This window comes from Sparus aurata, chromosome 2 (genome assembly GCF_900880675.1).
Source record: "Sparus aurata chromosome 2, fSpaAur1.1, whole genome shotgun sequence".
In the NCBI taxonomy this organism is placed as follows: Eukaryota; Metazoa; Chordata; class Actinopteri; order Spariformes; family Sparidae; genus Sparus; species Sparus aurata.
The window spans coordinates 19,746,243-19,770,998 of record NC_044188.1 but is presented as its reverse complement, the minus strand read 5'-3'; the positions used below and the strand labels follow the sequence as shown (position 1 = coordinate 19,770,998).

Here is a 24,756-nt window from a genome sequence, read left to right as displayed (position 1 = left end):
CACCTGTGCGCAGGTGGAGAGACTGACTCCTGGTTGAGGAGTAGAGGTGGAAACGGTGTTTATTTGGGAACCACATAAATTCCAAGCTCCTATACACCTTCAGTTTAACATTTTATTTCTTGCTGGGGCTTGTAGGAGGCATTTGTTTGTTATACCCAGAAGAAGCATTTGTTATTTATTGTCCAAGTAGCGGGCACAGAGCATTCCCCCCTAGATTTTCATATTTTTTGTTTATATTTTTATGTAGGTTGGGCTGGCCTGCAACAACTTTACTGCCAGTACATCTGTAAACACACACACACACACACACACACACACACACACACACACTGAGACACAAGTACTTGCACCCAGGCTGAGCTGAACAATTAGCCCAGCAAGTGGTTCCATCTTCTCAAATGTGAGGATCTGCTACTTTTCTCACCATTGTTTCACTGTAAATGTGTTATTTGGGGATTTTGGACCAATTTTGGACATAATGAAACATTAAAATATGTCACCTCTGGCTCTGGGAAATAGTGATTGATGTTTTTTAGAATGATTTTTATGACATTTTAAAGTCCAAATGTATAATCGATTAATCAAGAAAATAATTGCCACGTATACAGGTTGGCACACTGGTGGACGTTACAATAAAACGCTGTGAAAATGCGCTCTTTGATGCCCCTATGGTATGGCTGCAGCTGATAAAGTGCCCTCTAGGTTGCCCGACTTCTTACAGCTGATGCCCTTTTCATTTTTATTGCCCACTCCCCCCCTCCCGAGTCTAACATTGGGTTCGGAGACAGGTTCTGTGTCGCATGATATCTGTAAGTGTGTTTATGGAGCAGACCGCAAGCCTGTGTTGTGCTGGGGAAACATAAACGAGAAATTTATGGAAAGTATGGAAAGCAACCGAAAGGAGACAGCCAACCGAGAGCAGAGGAGAGGAACCGAAAAGGCATGAGGGAAGAAGAGAGAGTATGATGGAGAGAGAGAGGAACCCATGGAGAGGACAAATCTGTGGGTGCCAATATAGCAGAACTGAAAGTCACTTGAGTTTTAATTTCCTGCCAGTGGAAGCGAGAACAATATCAAGATTGAAACGCGAGTTTCACTGAGTCACTCTTAGAGGGAGCTCAGTGGGCTCAGGCTGTTAACATTCATAACATCACCCCTCCGTCTCTGTCGCTCTCTCTCTGCTCCCTGCTCCTCTATTTAGCTTTATTGCATAGGCACATATACACACACACACACACACACTGGCATTCATATACGCACACTGTCACATAAATGCAGTAACGTACACATCTGCCCACACTGATGTGCACACACTTCCACACAAACACTTTGTAATGGCACTAATGAGACTGCGTGACTAATACCTCTTCAGTCCCTTCTTCAGATGAGTGCTTATTATGGTCTGTCAAGGAGATGAGTCAGTCTATGTCATAGTTACTATGGTGATCAAAGCCTCCAGCACTTCCCTTAAGTGCCCGGTGGCTAAAATAAGCTCTTTAACCCCTTTAACTACAGACCTATCAGGCTACAGTGATGCACATACACAAATACACGAGCAAACAGGCAAGTTGACTCTCTGACCTCCCTCCGGAGACAAAGAGAATTCCCCCATAGGGATTATTAGATTACCACAACATTATCAACAAGATTACAAAGTGCTAAATAAGACCTAATTGTTTGACTCAAAGGAAGGAAAAGAGATCAACAAGATCTTATTGTCATATTTATGTTAACTAATAGGGAAAGACGTTTTTGGGGCTTATACACTGAAAGGCACCTCGACCTCAGATCACCTCTGACAGCCTATGTACAGGGCAATTTGCTGCAGCTCTAATCACTGCCAGCTCCTGATGTGATGTCATTTAGTCTCTCTGGCTCATCACAAAAGGCTTCAGTGATGACCATGTTGATGTCTCAGCTGTGTTACATGACCAAATTACTGGTGCCATTCTTTTTAACCAAACGGTGATTAGACATCGCAAACCATACCGTGGCCGATCGCATGTGCAGTAACCAAAAGGGGGGTGTGTGGTTATGAAGTAATATGAATGGTTAAAATAAAATTGTTGAAATTTGATTTCTTTAAAACCTGTTTAATCATAAAACAGTGGTGTTTTGTAATGAATTCAGTGCATGAATTGAGGCACCTAAACTGAATGCAATTATAATAAATTCTTTCTTATTTACACCTGGCGGTGCTTTTTCTGTTTTGACAAAATATGTGCTGTGAAAACTAACCTATAGTTTTTGATGGAAACTACAGATATACAACCGGGGGTAGAAACTAAAAATCAATTTTGGAGGGGACAACTTGAAACTTTTTTTCTGGTTGGTTCGATTCCCCTGGTCTGCATGTCAAAGTGTCCATGGGCAAGATATTGAACTCCTAACAGCTGCTGATGTGCTTTAGACGAAAGCGTCTGCTAATATAAATGTAATTTCACAAATTTCTTTTTTCAGTTTTTTCTGATAGGACTATTCAACTAAACATATAATTTAAGCTAACGCAATTTAGCTATAAAAATGGCAAAAGATCTCAGTTTTCAGTCATGAAGATTAAAGGTGCACTGTGTAGTTTTAGTTTTCATGACTAAATAAACCGATTAAACAGACTGGATTACACTTAAAGGACTATACAATTTCACACTGTTTTACTGATGTTTCTCAGTTATAATTGGCAGACCCTGCCACTTTTCTAGCTTCAAACTGTGTTCTTCACCTTATTTCCTCTGATAACAGCTTGTTTATCTAGTCATGGAAAAAATATATATATGTCTGAGTTTGTATTATCACCTCATTACTACTGTAGATATTAAGTGTCTGCATTTGAATTTCTTCTCCAAAACTATAACTTGCTCCTTTATTACAAGTTGCAAAGACGCAACTTGCCTTAATTCTTATTTTGCTCCAACTGCACTCTGTACATCTCTCAAGTCTACTGCGCATGCCCGCAGCTGGCGGGTCACATGACAAGGAAACCGAAACCAAACAGCCACCAACAAACAAAGGACAGTCGAGGGCGAGAGAAACACTGGTCTTCGGTTCCTTGTTAGATTACACCAAAGTAGACAGAGCCGAAGTGAAAGAGTGTAAAAGTCGCAATTAGCTATGCACATATGTTATTCAATTAATATACGTAAGTTAGAATTCTAGGATTACTCTTTAATTTGCTCTAATATCTGAAAATGGGCTCATGTCGGGACACTTTAACTGCCTAGAACGTTCGCTAGACGACAATCCTTACACGCATGTGCTATAGGGCTTCAGTGAACTATCTTGACCGTAGACGTTGAAACGCAGCTCTTTGTAGAAAAGTTTCAGCTTGCATAAATAACAGTCAGCGGACAAAAGGGAAGTGGAGAAGTCACAGGGTGAGACAGGTGCTCAACAGACACACAGGGTCAAAACTTTTAGGCTTTTCCCAGAAGACGCAGAGCTGGCTGCGTAGTTCTTAAGGTGCATTTGTGTGTGTGGGGGCAGGTAAGCTAGCTGTGTGTGAAGATGAGGCTGAGCGGTGTGCTGGTGTGTGTGTTCCTGCTTTGGGTTGAGGGGTCCCGGGGTGACACACCGGCCAACTGCACCTATGAGGACCTGCTGGGGACATGGGTCTTCCAGGTGTCGAAAGGAGGACGCGACAAGACCGTCAACTGCTCCGCCGAAGGTATGAAAAAAAGACTAACCCCACATCATGGGACTGATCAGATATGATGACACTAGCGGTTTCATTTGGAAATCACGTGACATGGTTTCCAGACATAGACTAGGAGCAGGTGATTCACTCAAGACTTCCTCATTGTGTGGCCTTATGCCTTATGTTTGATTTGACATTTTTAATCTTTTAATTTCATACTCCTGTTGCTAACACAGTGCTGTGTCATGTCTCTTTTTTAGTGCTGTTCATTGTGTATCCTGATTATGACCAGCAAAGGGACTTCACGTTAAATACTTTAAGCCACCTCAAATGTTACCATTAAATGTGTGATGTCACTCTTAAACATACATTTATATCATGCATGAATCAGAATCTGTCAACTTTGGAAGTGAAAAGTCTGTTTGAGCACCCAAGGAATGAGATAAAGCTCTGCAGTGGCTGTCAACACCTACATGACATCAACACTATATTATAGCATCATTCTCATTATTTAGGAGCATTGGTTGTTGAAACTTTGTTGTCGAGAGCAAATGAATGGATATTCTAAAAGATGACTCTAGCTTAATCAGTCCCTGCAGTGAAACACCTTGTATGTAGAGCTGCAATGATTAGTCAATCAATTGATTAAACTGATAACAGGTGCAGTGTGTAAGAATTTTAGTTGAATGCATTTTTAAAAAAAAACAGTTTTGATATTGCAACCTCTATGTTTTTTTGCTGCAGAGATAACTACTGAAGTTAGCATGCTAACTGGTTAGCCCTGGCCTGTACAGGTCCAAAGCTCCTGTGCAAGAGGTGTAAACCCCTATAGTACCCTGTTGCTAGACACACAGCTAACTGGGCTAACAAGCTAATGACAGTTGGCATCAGGTAGTGGTTATTCTGGTGACATGCCGTCCCCAATTTGATTTGAGTAAAGGTTAGACAAGACGCCATTCGTACATGTTGCACCTTTTTAACTGTAAGGATTTTTCTCAAAAGCGACGTGAGGCATCCCTTTGGGCTGTGGGACTGGATTTATCTGCTAATCAATAAAAAAATAATCATTAGCTGCACACTAATCTCGTGTCGTGGTGTTCCTCCCCAGCTACAGGTGAGAGCACAGTGACTGTGACCCTGGAGAAACTGTCTGTAGCCACAGACGAGCTGGGGAACACCGGCTTCTTCACCCTCATCTACAACCAGGGCTTTGAAGTGGTCATTAATGGATACAAATGGTTCGGCTTCTTCAAGGTAAAAAGACAGAATTAATTTGTCTGAGTGATCTTTTCATTTTGCAAAACCCTGTCATTCCTCGGCTTGTCAGGTTTTCCCTGCACTCTACTAAAATGCTTGCTGAGGGCTACATGATATCACAATCTTGTAATATAACTGAGCTTGTGTTATACACTGTTAATCTTCCTTGACTTAGTCCAGATAACAAACTTTATGTCGTCACTTGAAGCAATAAGAAGTTCGTTGGAAATGATGTGGCAAGGAAGTTGCATCTCCCTGACATTAAAAGTTTAGTTTCATCATCACTCAGTTTCCTCTCCCTTCATCTGACAAGGCAGTATCTGGAAAATATGCATAACTTCTGTACACCAAGGGGGTGCTGATATATGATGGAAATCTGCTCTATTTAAAGCAGCTATATTCGAAGTTTATCTTTCAGTCATGTGCTATTCTTTGACACTCACATGACACTGAGTAGGAGGAAGTGTCATAATCCTTCTGTCTGCAAACCAAAGTCAAGGTCTATCTACGTCTAGATGAACTTCCTCATTATCTGGACTTGTTTTAGGTTAATGTTGTGGTTTGAGCAGAATGGGTGATTAAAAAAAAAGAATGAAATAATAATTATGTCAGTGTTTCCTTCTTAAACCAATAACTTATTGATTGTCAGAATAATGTACTGTGAATAGTCAGATGTTAATTTAAGTATGTGCATTTGTATAGAATTACATGAGTAGGATATAGAATGACGAGCCCTGAATGAATCTCTCACTACACTCGCAGTACAGCCAGGATGGCCCGAAGGTGACCAGTTACTGCGACCAGACCCTGCCAGGCTGGGTCCATGATGTCCTGGGAAACAACTGGGCCTGTTTCGTTGGGAAGAGGGTGACACCAGTGCCACCCCGAACAGATTTCAAACCTCTCCTCAGAAGCAGGTACGTAAATAATGATATCTTTGTACATCTCAGTGAATATCTCCAAGTAAAGGAACACAAGCTAACAAACCCAAGACTTCTGTTTGTAGTCAGATTCTCAGCACAGTGCAGTGTTGACGATCCTCACATTCAGTGTACTATTGAGCTCTCTGCTTTAATCTACATGTTCCCTCTCTAAAGTGAACTGAGTTACTCACCCTCGGTAACCCTCGGAAATGGGCCTGGGATCTGAATGTGAAAGCTTAAACGTTGCTGAACAGGTTGATACAAAAATACCTGACTGAGAAATGAATATTTGGGTCAATTTCATGACTCAGTTTCTGGCAATGCAAAGCTGCTTCCTGGACTCTTTTGTACCAGTTGGATTTTTGCCAGTATTTTTTAAGTTGGTTACAAGTGTTCAGTAGATACATGTCGGTTTGTATTTTGAACCATAAAGTATATTTGAGCAAAATACTTTTATTTTTTGTGATCTAGTGTATTGACTCATTGATTTAAATGCTGGTATCCACTGTGTTGTCTGACTTACTCACCAAATACCATCAATTGTCATGATAGCGTTTTAGCATATTATCATCTGAAGTACTATAACATCATAAAGTATAAAGGCTGCGTGCTTTCAGTCAAAATGTACCTATTTGTGTTCATCTTTGCCCCAGCCTGCTCTCAAGCATCGATTCAACAAGTTTTGCATAATGAAAAGAATGTACAAAATCCAAGCTCTTTTATTCAGAGTATTCAAAGATGGACCAGTTGAACTTGGGGTATGTCTTTTTAAAGCTGGGGTCAGTAAGTTGGAAAAACTGTCCAGCTCGGGCTAGAAATTGAAAGTATCCAGCCAGGCAACATTTGGTACACATTAATGCTCAACATCCTACTTAAAAAAGAGACCGTTTCCACACAGCTTACAAGCAGTAGGGGAGTGCATGGCAAGAGTGGTTTTTCTCTTGAAGTTTGCTAAATCAGAACAGGCGTCTTCACACTTCAGACTGTGTCATGTCTTATTTTCCTCACTTACGCAAAGCTCACAATTGTTGCTGAAATGTTTATACTTAATCTGTCGCCCACTATTAAATGTGAAACCTTGCACCCATGGTAATGATTTACACTTTCAAAATGAGTTGATTTGAAAGGGTAACATTAGAGTTGCTGTTCTTCCCTTGGCTGAACTTTTACTAACCTGCATTTGATGCTGTTGTGGACGCTGTGGTCACTGTGTAAATGACTTGTATTGTGTTGGGAGTTGTTCTACGCTCCCCTCTTCTGGTTCTGGGGCAGACACTCGCACTCACACACTCACACTCAAATAACGTCACATCTCGCCCCTCCAGGTTGCTCCAGGAGCCGTACAAACACAACATGGACTTCATCGACTCCATCAACTCAGTCCAGAAATCCTGGAAGGCTGTGGCCTACAAAGAGCATGAGATGTACACTTTGCAGGAGTTGATCAACCGAGCAGGGGGGCCCGCTTCCCGTATCCCCAGGTGAGTATTTTCCTGCATTACTTTTGATGGAGTGTAAGTGCGACAAGCTTTTGCACAAAATGTCTGACAGCTGATGCCGTTGTGATTCAAATGGGATTGTTTTTCTTTTACTTTAGGCGTGTTCGCCCCATGCCTGTGACAGCCGAGGTAGCCAAGATGGCAGCAGCTCTACCTGAGCGCTGGGATTGGAGAAACGTTAATGAAGTTAACTTCGTCAGCCCTGTGCGAAACCAAGGTGACATTCAGTCGTTGTTTTGCAGAAACTTTTTGATTTGGACTGTTCAAATGCAAAGTTAGTGAGTTAGAATGGGAAAAAGTCAGCTCTAAACAGATTGGGAGATAACTGTAATTCACCTTTGCACACACGATGACACACATTTTACTATAAGGATGCCAAAACAAAACAGAAAACCAGATCAGAGGCAGACAGAGCCGTACCTTAACACTTGAGCAGCCCTCAGTATAAGGCTGGACACATTGGCTGTTTGTGTAGTGTAGTGGGTGTGGTGTGGGTGTGTGTTGCTTAGCTGCCGCTGCTCACTTGTATGTGTCCATAAAAAGTGTTTCTGCTGCAGCCCGTCTCCTGCCTGTCCTATCTGTTTACATGGAGTATACCACTGAGAATTATCATAAATATGATGACATGATTTTCATTTACCCCCGTTGAAAGAGTGAGAAAGTGGGAGGGGGGAAAAGAGGGAAGAAGAGAGGGAAAGAAAAATAATAATAATAATAATAATACATTTTATTTATAAGCGCCTTTCAGGTCACTCAAGGACACTTTACAAAAACAAACAGCAGTCAAGCAGCAAAATGAAGTATACAAATGAAGTATAGGGCGGCTGTGGCTCAGTGGGTAGAGCGGGTCGTCTAATTGCATGTCGAAGTGTCCTTGAGCAAGATACTGAACCCCAAATTGCTCCTGATGAGCAGTTGGCGCCTTGCAATGGCAGCCTCCATCATCAGTGTATGAATGTGTGTGTGAATGGGTGAATGTGGCATGTATTGTACAGCACTTTGAGCTGTCGTTAGACTGGAAAAGCGCTATAAAAATGCAGACCATTTACATTTATACAAATTAAGTATACATAAAACAAATAAAGCGTAGTCTAGAGGGTGGAATGGAGAGGAGATGGGAATCAGAGGAACGTAGTGAACGGGGTGGCGAATAGGGATGGAGAAGACGGGATAGATGGGGAGGTGCCAGGCCATGAAGACATTTAAAAACCAGAAAAAGTGTTTTAAAAGTGATTTGGCATTGGACTGCAGGTGCTGAAGGGTGGAGGTGATGTGTTCCCAGGACCAGGTGTGAGTTAGGACTCTGGCAGCTGAAGTTTTTTTAGTCTGTTGTTGAGCAATCCGAGGAGAAGGCTATTGCAGTAATCCAGTCTGGATGTAACGAAGGCATGAATGAGTGTTTCTGTGACAGAGTGAGATAGAGGGGTGGAGTCTGGAGATGTTCTTAAGATGGAAGAAGGCTGTTTTTGTGATGTTTTTGATATGTGATTCAAAGCAGAGGGTGGAGTCAAAGGTGATGCCTAAGTTTCTAACTTCAGCAACCGTGGATGTGATGAAATCGGGGATGGAGAAGCTCAGGTGGGAGGTTTTGCCGAGAGGGGCTGGGGAAGCAATGAGGATGGCTTCAGATTTGTCCTGGTTGAGTTGGAAAAAAAAATGGAGTGCACAGTAACGCACACTGCCCTTTACCTGTTGTGTGAATTCTCCTCATGGCTGTGACATATTCTACACACACAGACAGTGTTATCACATCCATATGACTGTCTACAGGTCGTTTTCAGGTCTATGTTTGCTGAGAAATGCGCACATGTCGCGGTAAAAATAGGTGAGACTCTGAATCTCTCGCTGCAGCCCTTTCTTGACATGCATGCATGAAGTGCGACTCACGCCGCCAGTGTGGCTGCTCTCACTTGTTAACATGGAAGTCGAAATAAAAAAAGTAACACATTATGCCGAGCACGTGTGCACCTCACGTAGCCAGTGTGGCCAGCCTGTAAGAGCAGACAGCGGCTCACCAGTGACTTTGCCTACCCCTTGGCAGGCCTGAGTCTGCTCTCTGCTCTCCTCCTGTGTTTCTGCACAGCCTAGTGTGTGAGTGGAGAGATTATACGTGCTGAGTATTTTGAGTGTGTGAGAGGGCCTCTGTAGGACTTGGTTTAAGGATCTGTAAGAGGGCTGGAGTGGCTCAATAGAAGCCCTCTAAGCCACTGTGCAATGCTGTGAAGCTTATGTTGCTTCAGTTTTACTAGTCAGGTGGACACTTGCAGTGTCCATTTCAGTTCACAAAAATTGGTAGGATTGAGGAGAAATTGCTCCGGATAGTCTTGCAAAGGAACATTGCTGGTACTTTGCATAACGTGCAGCCAAATGTGAAGGGAAGACGCAGGTGTAACTGGCATTGTACCAACTTAAAGCTTCATCTTAAGTCCTGTGAGAGATTCCTGTGGGTCAGACATGACAAACTTTAACTGATTCCATCATTAGAAAAAAATCAGGACAGCAAATCTTCCCACTAGCATAGGTCTTTAAAATTGAATGAATGGTTGTTGCACCTTATTAGTATTAAGGGACTTAAGGTCTTATACCCAAATAAAAACTGTTCTCAGTGTCATCCAGACTTGAGTCATTACTGCAATTAAACCACCCGACAGATCCCTGCAGCCTCTACTCTCTGACCTAATTTGTTTCTGTGGAGCTTTTTATTAAGAAGCTGGAGTCTCATACTATGGAGGGCAACCAGTGGCTTTAATCAGTGTATCTGTCTGTGTGCTTTGCTCCATTATTATGCAGTACAACTCATTCGGCTGACTATACTGAGTCAGGAACATTACAGAAACGTCTGTACTGGCTAGTGTTATAAATGTCTTAGGTAATTAGGATTTAATGTCAGTGGTGCTGTATCAAGTTGTGCAGGTGTACCTTTTGGGGTCATTATTGGTGGTCTTGCTGCATCATGTTAAAATAAAAGATGTCTCCGTTGCTTTGTCTCCATTTTTGCCACAAAATATTCGAAGAACCTGTTTGCTTGCTAGTACAACAGCATCAGTTATTATAGCCTCAGAAATGACCAGAGTTAGCTCTAACTTTTAACAAAAACTGAAACTGAAATTAAATTAAATGTATTCTTGTAATTTGCATACACATAAAACAGCAATAGAATCCAGATAATGAAAGAATAACAGATCAGGGGATGTCAAGAAGCCACAGGCCTTTTACAATGGACTTCCACTATTATAAAGAAAAAACAAACGCTAACAAAAATAGAATAATGAAATCTAAGATAAAATAATTTAGGAAATGCAACAAAAATGACATCAATAAAAACTAAAGAATACAAATGTATAGAAATAAGAAATACTATATATGTGTACTTTGGCGTTCCATTTCTGTTCATATCTGTAGGATATCTCCAGATATTTTTTTGTTTTTTTACTTATCACTTGAGGTAATAACTCATGTGTAAAACTCTTAACGCTCTGTTTCAGCTTCGTGTGGCAGCTGCTACTCCTTTGCCACCATGGGAATGCTGGAGGCTCGTCTTCGGATCCTCACCAACAACAGTGACACTCCCATCCTCAGCCCGCAACAAGTGGTCTCCTGTTCTGAATATTCTCAAGGTGAACACACAAATCTAAAATAAAATCTGTCTGGTTTTCCAACCATATCACTTCATTTTACATTAAAATAGCTGGTGCATATTATTGCTGATATTAATCAGGTAGAGGTTTAAAAATATACATGATGTACTCTGTAGAATATTCATATTGTGAGAAGCAATAATCATGGATGATTGTTTTACTGCTGTATGTGGGAAAACTCCAGGCTGCCTTCCTCTCTAATCAGAACAAGTGGTGCTTAAGGGTTTTTCGTAACTTTGAACCCAACTGCTTTTTAGAAAGTGCAGCGTTTCACAACTGCCCTGATTAGTATTCACTAAGCCACATTCATATTCTTTCTTTGATCACATAAGAGATTTCACCCTTTGTTAAAGTCATGACAACCTCACAACAAAATACATAATTGGTAACCATAGCTTGTAGACCTGTTGAACAAACCAGATTTAATATTCATCTCTCCACTTTAAGGTTGTGATGGTGGGTTCCCTTACCTGATCGGGAAGTATGCGCAGGATTTCGGCTTGGTGGACGAGTCATGCTTCCCATACGTTGGAAAGGATTCTCCCTGTGGCGTTCCTCAAAATTGCAGACGCGTTTACACAGCAGAGTACTACTACGTCGGTGGGTTTTATGGCGGCTGCAGTGAGATGGCCATGATGTTGGAACTGGTCAAGAATGGACCCATGGGAGTGGCCTTTGAGGTACAACAGCTAGTCCTATATGTACAGTATATGTGCTCACTTAGCATTTGGAGTTTTTGCTCCGTCGGTGTGGTTTAGAGTTTACGTAGAGTTTAACCTGTGTTGTCATAATTTGAAAGACAAAACGCCAACATGCCATTAATTTGGATCATGTATCTAACCTTTCTATCCTTTACGAAAGCTTCTCTGTACTTCCTTTACAACTCAGCAACCCTTTCTCCTTCTTGTGTGTAACTTGAATTTGACACAAAGTAATGAAAAATAAGGTAAATGTTCCCTTTCTTTCAACAGGTCTACCCTGACTTCATGCACTACAAGGAGGGCATCTACCACCACACAGGCCTGGCATACAACTATAATCCCTTCGAGGAGACCAACCACGCTGTGCTCTTGGTGGGGTATGGCCGCTGCCACATGACCGGGCAGAAGTACTGGATTGTGAAGAACAGTTGGGGCACCACCTGGGGCGAGGACGGCTACTTCCGAATTCGCCGGGGAAGCGACGAGTGTTCCATCGAGAGCATCGCAGTCGCAGCCAAGCCCATCCCCAAACTGTAGAGGCTGCGAGCGCAGGGCCGACAGAACGAATGGCTGTCTTGATGATGAGTGCAACTTAGATTAGTTTCACGATGTAGCTTAGCTGTTTTCGAGCCAAAATCTGCCATTCTTCACATGGGTAGCATCTGTCTTCTTCCTCTATAATCACACACATAACCATTAAGCTGAATAGATTCTCCAGGAAAGACCTGGCTTATGGGAGTAACTTGTAACATGAGGTGACACCCAGCTGAGAGTTTTATATCACCTTACACTGGAGACTGTAGTAAAATGAGGCAAATCTCATCCTACATTAGTTCAAAGCATAAAGCGACAAGAAAACATCTGTTGGCCAAACATGTTGTTTAAGTGTTTTAAATGTGTCCTGATTTCAACAATTAGCTGCCTGTAATGATTTTCTTGAAGCTGTAACTGCCGACACAAACTCTGGATCAAAATGGATTGGTGCACACTGTGACAAATTATGGTTACTAACTTCTAATTGTTACATTTAAAGGGAGCTGAGGACTCAGTGTTTGCTCTATCTAGTCACCTTGATTCTTTGTCTCAGGGAGAATGGTGTTATCTTTTGTCCTCGCATCAAATCTTAGCTATGACTGCCACTGTTTCCCTGTGGAGCATTTTTTTTAAGGGATTCTTAAAATCAATTCATAAAGGGATCTAAGTAATTGTACCTTGTGCCTTTTTTGTATTCTGCCTCCAATTCAGCGTAAGCAAGTGTTTCCATTGTTTTGTGAGATTTGCACTGTTTTTGATTTGAACGGAATAAAAGCGTTTCAAAACTGATGTGAGTCTCGTTTGGTTTAAAATGGTTTTCCATCTTCTTACACAATCTTCATGGGCTCTTTATTTTTTATTTTTTGGTTGGAACTAATCAGCAGTTTTCTCTCAAACAGATTGTCACAACAATATGCCTGACTAGAGGATGACTGTACAAGGTGGTGAGGGAATGATGCCCAAAATGGCTAATTCACTCAACTTTAAGTGGGTAAATCTTACAGTTTATATTACAATGTATAGCATATGCATGTTTAATTTGATTGAAGCAATAAGGAGCAGTGGTGGGTAATCTAAGTTATGCATTTCTTATTTCCATTGACAAACTATTACGAAAAATATTTATTATTGATTTACTGTATATAAATGGCACCTGGGTGCCTATCAGCTCAGTCTCATGGGCGACATGTAGGCTTTGTCCTTGTTGCAGCGGCCCTGAGTACCGAGTCCCGGCCTGGGGCCCTTTGCTGCGTGTCACCCCCCTCTCTCACCCTGCTTCTTGTCATCTCTGAAGCTGTCCTATCAATAAAGCCATACAAAGGCCAAAAAAAAAATTATTTCAAATACATAAATGGCACCTAACGAAGCATATAGGCTCCCGAGGGCTCATTGATAGTTAACTGTTAATAAACAATGCAATTCTTTATAAACCATTTATTAAGCAATTTCATTTCACTTCATAATGGCTTCCCAAATAATGTTTAAAGATAGACTAGGTGAACTATAGTGTTTATCAAGCATTTGTTAAGTATAAACAACATTTGCAACTTTAAATAAAAATATCATCGTTTCTTAACATTGACATAACTGCTAAATTTGAATCAATGTAACATTTATTAAAGATGTTTTTTGTGTAAGCCGTTAACAATTCCTCTTCCACCCCTGTTGTCTCATCAAAACAGTGATTATTCTCTCCGTCTTGGAGCTCTGGAGCGCTTCACGGTGGCACTCCCAGGCAGGCAGCTCCTCTGATTGAGTCACAAGGTCCGGACGTGTCCGCTCCACTTCCCTGTGCGGGCCAGGGCGTACCACACCTCCCCTTCTCTCATTCCCAGCTCTCTTCAGTCCTCTCTGCTGCGCTGTCCTTGTGCTTCTCCCCTTTCATGCCCACGGTCCTCTCCATTACGGTGGATTCATGCTCAGCTCTCGCCCTCCTCGGTCGCCATGCAAAACAACCACCAAAAGGAGCATCTCTATAAGATCCTTGTGATAGGGGACCTCGGGGTCGGCAAGACCAGCATCATCAAACGGTATGTCCACCACAACTTCAGCCCCAACTACCGCGCCACCATCGGGGTGGACTTCGCACTCAAAGTCCTCAACTGGGACCAGGAGACGGTGCGTCTGCAGCTGTGGGACATCGCAGGTACAGTCCAACTTTTACGCACGGCGCACATGAAATGAGTTCCCACACAGGGCGGTATCTGTGACTTTGACTCAAAGTTTACACTTTTTTTTTTTTTCTTTTTTTTTTACGTGAGCCACGGCCGATTTGGTAAATTTAAAAGAATAAAAGAGATTTGATAACTGAAGGTAAGAAGTAAGGAGTGTGATTGGTCAAAAATAGATGCATATTAGTTCAGCCCGTTTGTTGAAAAAAAAATAAAAAAGTCGTTAGATAATCATTATTTTGTTTTTCAAAGATCAAGCCAAAAAAAATGCTTTGTGAGACAATTAAATAAACTGTCCCAGTCTATTAAAAATAATCTGTTAAATTGCATTAGCTCAAGGCTACATCTGTAAATTTCATTAATGTTAATGGAAAGCTGTGGTCCTGGAGGAAATTATGTTTGTAATGACTCATGAGTGAATGTGCTTCACACAATGAGCGGGTCATTATGAAGTCAATTTTCAGTCATCCTTAATGCATGTTGTTTTAGGTCAGAGACAAATCTGAATACAAAATGAAAACATTTATCATGTCGGTTGCACAAATGGAAACTAAAGACTTTTTTCCTTTCAGGAGAGGCAACAAGTTGTATAAAGCCAGAGCTTATTCAGCCCCTTTTCTCCAACATCTTTCATTCAGGTAGATGTTAGAGATGAAAAAGACAGATTTTGAGCATTAGACCCTTTTAAAACATGCTCACAGAAGGATGATTTTGGGTTATCCAGGGTTAATGTTCCTCATGGGCACCAGCTGACCTGAGGCAATCGCTCACTTCAAATCACTTGGCAACACATTTCAAAAATTATGCGTTTCGCTTTGTTTACATTCACGCACACAAATCCGGAAAAGTCACGAGACACGTTCCCCTCCCAGGTGACAAGACTGCACATGACTCCTATTATATATGTGAAATCAAGTCCATGACCATGACCTTTAACCTTTCATGAACAGAAGCTGTTCTGTGCAGTGCAGTGGGGGCACTCAGCTGTCTTTTATCATTTTTAAAAGATAGATCCGTGTTAACATTTACACATAAGCCTTTCTTTATCATCTTGAGCGTCACTTGACTTTATGCAACAGCATCATGACGCCAGGGAGCACCATGGCAACAGTCAGCCATCATTATCACTTTGCAGTCATCAGGATGAACCGCCCTGACGATCAGCTGGATTGTCGAGCCCTGAAATGGTTGGTTTTCCCGCCTAATCAGAGCTTTGATTGAATCATTGTTATGGTGTGGTCACATTTCTCCTTATAAATATACTAGTAATTCAATTTCACACACCAAAATACATTAATTCAAAATTTAACAGACAACCTATTGGTCAGTCGCCTATTCTGTGTGGCATCTTTTATTTTTAAGCATTTGTGTTTTGTTCTATTTGTTTTTAAGGGGACTCAGATTTTACCATTTAGAGGGTGGAACAGTCTTGATTATAAGATGAAAACATGTGTCCTTGGCGAACACATAACTGATAAATAATAAAGGCTTGTGACTGAGCGGCTCAAGATAACAGACCTGAAGGCTACAGCAGTCTCATCTCACATGAGTGTCGGCTGAGGTTTACCAGAAGAATCCTCTGACCCGCTGCTCTCTCCCCTCCTGTGCGCCCTCTCCAGTAGGCGCAAGCAGTCATGTGTCTCAAACTCATGTGAGTGAGATTTGAGGCCTGAGCCTCTTGTGTACAGAAGGCTTTTATTGTGGACTGAGAATGAGCGTCCCCCTCAGAGAAACATGCTATAGGTCTGTGCTGTATGTTCTCCCTGCGAGCCTTTAGGTGGGAAATCTCTTGGGTCAGCATCCTTTGGAGTCTGTGGATCGTAGAAAGGACACTTGAAGATGATTAAAGTAATTATGTTAGCGTCCAGTTTATGTAAGTCACAACCAGAACATGTCTTCCTGCCCTGCTGTGGGTTTGTTTGGGGATTTGATGATGGAGTTTTTCTCATGCCACAGATGTGATAAATCACTTGATGTTTCTGTGCATTTCCCAAGACGAGTAATAACTTCAACTGTTCTATTTTTGGATGCCATTATTCTACAGCCTGAGCTGACAGGGTGACAGGGCTAGCTGCACAGGCAAATCAGGAAGAAGAGGCAAGTTGGTTTGACGGCTTATTGGAGTTGTTTTTTAACTCTTCAACCTTTTAAAATCACATAGATGTATACACATGTTGAGTTGTTGAAGTCTGAGGCTGCAGACTGGGTTTGAGATGGAGTAACTCCAGATGTTTTGGCAAGCTACTCGACTTCACTGCTGAATTATTTGCAGGTCTCATCCACATTAACATGATTCTCCCTGCCTTAAATACTCTGAAATACCTACTTTTTTGATCAATTAGTGTCATTATATCTAAATCTCTATCCTGTCAGTCTGTTGGCTTGTTAATATTTAGTCTTTCATCTCTGTCAAGTGGCAACATTCAGTCAGCCCTGAGTTTGAAAGAGAGATTGAAGTTAAAGATGATAAAAAAGAAATAGTTCTTTGTGGCCTCCATGTGGTCTGAGGCTGGTCAGTCCCCTCATCAGTACTGAGCATGTGCAGCTCATCAGAGATAAGAAAGAAGCGAGATGTCTCGCTCCTCTGCAACTTCCGTTTAATGTCGTCTGGATGTAGTCTGATGAGGTGTATCATACGCTGCTTTACTGTTCCCTGTTTTCAGGCACGTTTGTGAGTACAAACACAGAAAGGCACACTCATCGACTGGCAATGTGAAAGGAGTTAGCTGCCAGTTATGAGCAGGTTTACCTGCATTTAAAAAACCTGCGTATACACCCAAATATCAGTGTAAAAGTTGTATGATCTACTAGATCTCTCTGGTGTGTTGGGCTCACACAGGAAGTTAGAAACATAGTGGTGTACAGTAATACTATCCTACAGTACTTCTGCCCTTCTGATACTGTGTGTCCTACAACCAGACGTCCCCCCAGCTGTTCTGCAGCTGACCCTGTGCTCTGGTGCACCTGTGCAGGAGAACAGAAAATGTTTCTCCGGGCCTCAACACCTTAGCTCCCCTCCTCTGCTTTTTTTTTTGATGGACCAGTGTAGTTTATTTGGTCAGCCCACAGTGTGAAAATGTCTTGCCCACGAGCTGATTGAGAGGCTGCTACTGATGGGGCTCTAGCAGAAGTTACGGATGGGAAAATCAGTGTGGATACAACATTCCAACGGGGCTTACCGAATTAATTTCACCCTCAGGAATTTTTTACAGGCAACTTCACAGGCAGGCACACACAGCAGAGACACCTTTCCCCTCCCTCCTTCCTGCTTCTATTCGTGTCTACATCTTTTAACAGTAAAATCATGCATGTAATGGCGTGTGCGTATCAAGTGTATGTGTGTGTTTGAGAGAGTGGGTGTAGAGGTATGTTGGGAATGCTTGCATGGTTGCACGTATGAGACACAAGTGTGATGAAATGACTAAATCGGATGACTCAGACTCAAGCGTCCATGTGTTTGCTGCTGAAGTGAGACTGCGTCACTCGCAGCTTTTTCGCTGCCAGCCAGGGGTACAGAATGGAAAGATGAATTTCTCTTGAGATGAGTTTTTGCACCCGAGAGACTACATCATATTTATTTCTGTGTGTATACATCTGTGTCCTTGTTCCTATCTGTCCTCCAGGTCAGGAGAGGTTTGGCAACATGACCCGGGTGTACTACCGCGAGGCCATGGGCGCGTTCATCGTGTTCGATGTCACAAGGCCCGCCTCCTTTGAGGCCGTCACCAAATGGAAGGAGGACTTGGATTCCAAACTGACACTTGCCAATGGGAAACATGTAGCCACTGTGCTTTTGGCTAATAAATGTGACCAGGGCCGTGATGTACTGACCAATAATGGAATAAAGATGGAGCAGTTCTGCCAGGAGAACGGCTTCGTGGGATGGTACGAGACGTCTGCTAAGGTGAGAAAGATGACACACACACACACACACACTAGCTACACAGCTAGCAGGATAGTGCCGATAGCCTTCAACCGGAGCTCTGAGGTGTTTGCAGGTGTGTCCTCAAGTTCAAATGTCTTTGAGAAGCAGCTGACTCCCGATCGGCTCGACTGTGTCAGACCCAGCACCTGATTTCCCTGTGGAGAGGCCACCGTGGAGACATTCAGGAAGTGAAGAAATCCTTTAAAAGTGCTGAGTTTTCCCAGACTCTCAGTCTGCTCAGTATTAGCATATGAATGAAACCTCAGTCAGAAAGCGTTCTGGTGGAAAATTTCAGGTCAGCTGCGCTTGCATCAGGTGCTCGATCATCCAGACAGGATGTCCGAGAATGTTGAGAAATGATATGAATCCTCTGTGTTTAACTGACTGACACAGATTTTAAAGGAATACTCTTAACGTTTAGGGAAATAACTCTTCCTCACTAACTTGCTTTCCTGGACAGAAGATGGATGCCACTCTCATGTGTTTGTTAATATCAGTCTAAAAAGATGGATGGCTTTGCTTGGCATAAAGACTGGAAACAGGGGGAAATGGCCAGCCTGATGTTGTCCAGTGGCAGAGAAAAATACCAGCATTTCTGTTGCTCCTCTTACACAGAGATCGTACAACACTGATGCAGTAATGACCCTTCTTCATGCTTGCTTTTGCCCTTTAAGTATACTGCTGCCCCGCTGTGTCATTTTGGATAGCATGCTACGGTTCCAGAAGCAAAGGAGACATGCCGTGTAAAAACAAACAGCATCAGCATTAACTGTGTGACATTATACAAACACGACGACAAATTAACCGTCATTTAATGGTTTATCTTGTCCTCTGCTTGGATTGTAGGGAACTCCCGGCTTCCTCACCTCATTTGCAGACATATTCAGTTGTTCTTCTTCTTTGAGTTAGCTGCTAGATGCATGTAAAATCTCCAAATTGTGTGTTGCACACCTAACAAATTGTCTCAAATGTCCCACCTCTCTCTCATCCTGCTGTCTTGCCGGCTCCCTCTTTTTACGCTGACATCAGCTCAGCTCATTTACTACCTCCGCTACAAAAATGACAGGGGTTCATGGTTGCATAAATTAACCTTTAAGTGGTATAGCCATAAGCTAATCAATACATTTCTGAACATAACAGCAAAATTGCTTTTGGCCGTCAGTTAAAGAAAAGCAGATGTCACTTAGAAATTCATATTAGATCTAAGACTTACGTTTGATCTTAAAAGGCATTCTAAATTACTGAAGATGTACAAGAGTATATGCCACTTTTTCTTTATGTTTGCAAGCTGTCCATTTATGGGCATTACAGTCCATCTAAGTTAACCTTCACAGCCCGGATTGGACAGATAAACAGAAAAAAAAGCACTGAGAAAACATGAAACACAAACATGAAACTTTTATGAAAAGTCTTGAAAATGTTGATTAAGGACAGTATAATTCGAGACTCACTGACGCATATGGGGGTGAAAGAAAGTGGTGACTGAATTCTGACAGTGATGCGAGTTGAGGATTCACCCACCTACACACAAGCCCTGATTAGAGCAGCTAACGGGCAGCAGGAATCTCACAGCTGGATGTCGAGGGGAGAAAATAGACTGCGATGTGCACATACGCATGCAGACACACACACACACGCACTCACGCACACACTCACACACTTAAGGCATCTACATACTGGTTGGAACAAGCTTTATAATGAAAAGTAAAGGGACTTAAGGGGCTCAGATGAAACAACTTCTGAAACAGCCATTGATATAAGCGATATTAGGCAATGTCACAGGGTTACAGGAAAATGACTGCATAAATCAATAAAAAAAGCCAATATCAGATATACAGTAGATGCATCATCATGTTGATGACTGTTGTTTATAACGTATGTACATATCAGGTCCTGGGTTTGAATATTGTCAAAGTTTCAGATCATGTTGGCAGCAGCCAGGTTCAGCTGCAGGTGCTGATGGAGAACACAGTGTTCTCATTTACACTATTTTTAACAAATCACGCTGATAAAAAGTGATGGGGAGACAAGCTATTGACTTGTACCTTTGCACCAAACTTCGCTGAAATATTCATGTAAATAGAGAAAATAGAAAAAGCAGAGAAATAAACGGGGAGCGGAGGTACCTGGAAATAATACTGACCAACATTGATTGCTGCAGTGAAATAAGAAGATAAACAGAGATGAACTTGAGGATCGAAGCTGTTGAAATCATGGCGGTAAACCAGTGAAAGGAAGTTAGAGGCTTTTCTTGAACACAAAGGGAGAGTCTGAAGACCATACAGCTCTTTGTTTTGTGTTTGTTTTCATAAAAACCTGTGGAAATGTTTTTCAGCGGCAAGTGTTCAGCCATTTTGTACCGAAACTACCGATTTATTTGTAATAACAAATCTAAACAGCACTAGTCCGTGAATATTATGTGATGTCACGCTGATGTGCCACAAAAAAGTAGCGCGAATAGTTTCTCCTTTGAGGTGTGTGATTGTAATATAACCTGGGTATGCTCCACATGTACAGGGAACAAAGTGAGTTTGACAGAGACGAGCGTTTCTTGTGTTTTGTGTTGATTTGGAGGAATCTTTAGTTTGACTCCCAGTAAGTATAATAGATCACGACGTGACAGACGGAGGAGTTTTCGTGTGTGTGCGTGAGAAGTTAAAGGCTCTGTAGACGGCACCGTGTCACATCCTACTGAGCAGCATGCTGCTACATCTAATGAATATTCAGTATTTCTTTGCTTCACATGTTAGCACAGTGCATTGCACATGTGTGTGTCTCTCATCCACACTGGCTGCTGGTCCTCTCCTCATGTGAACCTCAGCAGTGGACCGTTTCTCTAGTCTGCTCAGCTTTCAGCTCTGGTCCAAGTCGCTCTAAATCCTCCGTGTGGGTGCTATCGAGGAGTTAATTTGTGTTTTATTTTGACGGGCAGAATAGGTTTTGTGAATCAGGCAGGACAAGGATCTCAGGATTATCTCTCAGCCCTGTTATGTTGGCTGTAATCATCTCATAAATGGGCAGCCTCGTGGGCAAGTTGTGTAAGGCTGGCATCGTGTAGGCACACGTGGTTCCGGACCTTTGTTGCATGTCATCCCTCTGGTTCCTGTCTCTATTCAATTAAGGCCTAATGTCCTCAAATACCCTTTGACAATGGCCTCATAGAAATACAAATGACAGGAAAGATGAAGTGCAGTGGTGCAAAAATAAATATGTTTTGAAATGATTCAAAACACAAGGAGAATCGATTAGACCGAGCATTTATTTCTATCAGACTGTGCTTCGCTGACCAAGCTTTCATTCACTATTGTTAATAGTGTATCAAAGCTACCCAGCTGGCACCAAAAATGTCCTATTATTCATTGTCCAAATAATCATATTGCTGATGTGAGTGTTTGTGTGATATGTTCATTCAACTTTAGTCTTTTTTGCTGCTGTAAGAGTGCACAGAAGGTGTCCAAAATGGGGTTAAAGTTTTGATATTTTACATGTAGACACACTTAAGAAATAACAAACTATTTTGAAAATTCAAGCTTATAAGTCGAATTACATTTATCAACACTATTTGTTAATTGTCAGATATCTTAAAGGTGCAATATGTCCGAACTGGCCACCTGTTGAATTCACACTCCAAACGACAGGGGGCAGTATCTCACCAGAGTTACTGCTACACTGCAGCTAACTTAGCTGCCATTGGCTCGTTGTTTGCATTAATCAGTTTATCCCTCTTCTTCTTCTTCCCCTCCCCACCATTTCATACTATCTCTTCCATGCATTCATTCGCTTTCTCCTCTCTTTTTCAGGAAAACATCAACATCGACGAAGCAGCTAACTGCCTGGTGAAACACATCATAGCCAGTGAGAGCGACATGCTCCAAACAGAAGTCCCCGACACCATCACCCCCCAGTTAGAGAAGGACAAAGGCGGGACATGCTCCTCCTGCTTTAGATCCCAGTAACAGCTCCTGACAGTTGGATGTCCTTTTGTATCTCGTTACGACACAAAGTCGAGTTTGTCTTTGAGCAGGAGGCGGTGGAAGGAGAATGACTTTGGCTGTTTTTTAAGAAGCATGTGTGGGTGCCAACTTGTTTCCTGTCTGGTGGCTCGGGTAAATGGGGGAGGAGGGAGGGGGGTTGACAGAGAGGCATCTGGCTCAAGAAATGGTTGGATCGAAACAGAGACAGAAAGAGAGATGGATGCAGCTGTGTGCGCTTGTCAAAGGCAAGGTCACCCTCTGGGCGACTTCAAGCACCGACACTGCCACTTCGGTTACCATGGAGACACCGTTAATGAACACACGTGCAGAAAGATCGCAGCAAATCACAGTTTATGTGTACTGAGGATCCATGGAGGTGATCTCTATTTACAAGCCACGTTAGCTGTCTCTCTTTTTTTGCCCTTCTCGTCCTCGCTTTCCTTCTTCTCCCACCCTTCGTTCAGTCTCCTCTCCACTCTTTTTTTTCTCTTCTGTGTCTGAGTTTGACTCTGCTTGTCCTCCCTGACACCATTTTGAGTATTTCACAAGTCATTCTTCACTGATGAGTGGGAAAAAAGCACATTTATATCTCGTAAGTCAATGGTTTTATATGAAATTTATATTTCACTTTTTGTATGTATATATATATATATATATATATATATATATATATATATATATATATATATATATATATATATATATAATATGCGTATGTACATATTATACCCAATATAATGAGACAGATTATAGAACCAAAGATGTATCCGGTGTTCAACATGTTCATATGAATAAACCAAGCTTCACCTGCCTGGGTGTGAGTAAAAGTTTTTTGTATTAAAGAAATGCTGTACACACCTATGTATTTCAGTTCATCTGGCTGACTGGACCCATTCACATTAATGTTGGATGGAGGCATGCTGGGAATTATATGAGGTCACTAAACTCTATTAAATCAAAATTTACACTAAATTGTAAGAAGGCAAATGGTGCATCTCATTCCCACTCTGCACCTGAACGCCTCTTCTCGCACAATGTAACTTGTGTTGCCGGGCACAATCTCCTTTGAAAAGTTTGTATTTCTTTACAGCACTACAACACACACCACCAGCTATCACTGATTTCAGTGTAACTGGATCATTTTTGTCGTGAAAATGTTTTCTGGTTTTCCCTCTCATGTACTCCGGCTACTCTGCTCAACTCTAAACGCAACTCAACTCTGCACCGCCCCACAGCGGGAGACACCACATTGGAAATGTCTGGTCGTAACGTTACTGAATTTCCACTACTAAACCTTGTAACTCTATTCTGAGAACCAAGGGTTAGGGGTAAAACTTGGGCCTTAGTCTCAGAGCGGCTCTTAAGCAATGGGGAGAGCTTTGCAGAAAAAAAAGGCCTCAAGACAGTCACTGAGCTGGCCTTGCTGCTTGAAAAGTAAGTACTATGATGTAATCCAAACAAATGCATGTGTGCAGCTGTCCCAACTAATGGCAGTGATGAAAGTTAATAACACTAAGAAACTGTAAAGAACCTGTGAGAGACTATTGGTGTGTAGGTAGGAGTGTGTAATCCAGTCTTTGAAATTGTATCTAAGTAAGCATCAGCTTCACTCCTGTTCACTTAGCTAAAGACACTTTAAACATACTTTTTTATGATTTTGTGTTTATGTTTATATGTATCTTAATTTGTCTATTATTTAACTTAAGAAAGCAAGTTTCATTGCCATCACATCTTTTGTCTTTGCACATATACAGTATGTATCCAGACATTTTGTTACATATATAAACATGGCTAACATGAGAAATTTAGATGGGGCTGTGGGAAAGAAATTATGACAACCCTTTTCGAAGCTGTACCTGGTCCATGAAAATCAAGCGTGTTTTTGGATTGTGACCAGATCATGCTTGATTTAAACCACCCTGTTCTCTCCCTGATCAAATCAGTTATAAAAACAAACAGAAAAACAAAAGACGCCACAAACAGGCAGAATGTGATGTTTCAATCACCTCTCTCTGATTTGTAACCAGAGTTACATCATTATTGCCGGAGCTACATGCAAAATAGTCTATTATTTTCAGGAGGTGGTTGTTAAAATCAGACAGCAGCAAATTAACAGATTTCGTCAAAGCTTAAGAAAACTGATACAATTCAAACATCTCCTGGCACCGAGCCACAGAATCAATCCCTCATTTCAGTCGTGTAAAAACATTCAGTCCTCCTAGAGGAGCACTATTTTTCTTCTGCTGTTTTTCTCACTGTATGTGTTACCGGTAGCTCCCGCTGATATGCTGAAAATCAGATTTTCACAGAGAAAAGTTCAGATTCCAACAAAATAGGTGTTGTATTTTTCCCCTCAGTGACCTGCTTCTGACCTGCCATATGACTGCAGCCAGCACTTTACCTTCACACCAAAATGTAAATGTTGATTAAACATATGACAATATTTTCACCTCATAATAACATATGAAACATAAAGAGCTGACGCAGGCTTACGTATGAAATC

The 24,756-nt window shown here is 41.8% G+C and overlaps 2 protein-coding genes across 2 annotated transcripts; both read left to right on the top strand.

Moving 5' to 3' along the window:
• Positions 1 to 3,041: 3,041 nt before the first annotated feature.
• Positions 3,042 to 12,972, top strand: ctsc (cathepsin C). Its single transcript, XM_030404403.1, has 8 exons — positions 3,042 to 3,661; positions 4,740 to 4,885; positions 5,651 to 5,805; positions 7,137 to 7,292; positions 7,409 to 7,527; positions 10,796 to 10,927; positions 11,396 to 11,628; positions 11,920 to 12,972. The coding sequence occupies exons 1-8, from the start codon at positions 3,502 to 3,504 to the stop codon at positions 12,184 to 12,186; spliced, it is 1,368 nt and encodes a 455-aa protein (XP_030260263.1). The 5' UTR covers positions 3,042 to 3,501; the 3' UTR covers positions 12,187 to 12,972.
• Positions 12,973 to 13,949: 977 nt separating this feature from the next.
• rab38a (RAB38a, member RAS oncogene family) lies at positions 13,950 to 22,823 on the top strand. Its single transcript, XM_030441540.1, has 3 exons — positions 13,950 to 14,329; positions 17,978 to 18,258; positions 22,080 to 22,823. The coding sequence occupies exons 1-3, from the start codon at positions 14,128 to 14,130 to the stop codon at positions 22,233 to 22,235; spliced, it is 639 nt and encodes a 212-aa protein (XP_030297400.1). The 5' UTR covers positions 13,950 to 14,127; the 3' UTR covers positions 22,236 to 22,823.
• The last annotated feature ends 1,933 nt before the right edge of the window (positions 22,824 to 24,756 follow it).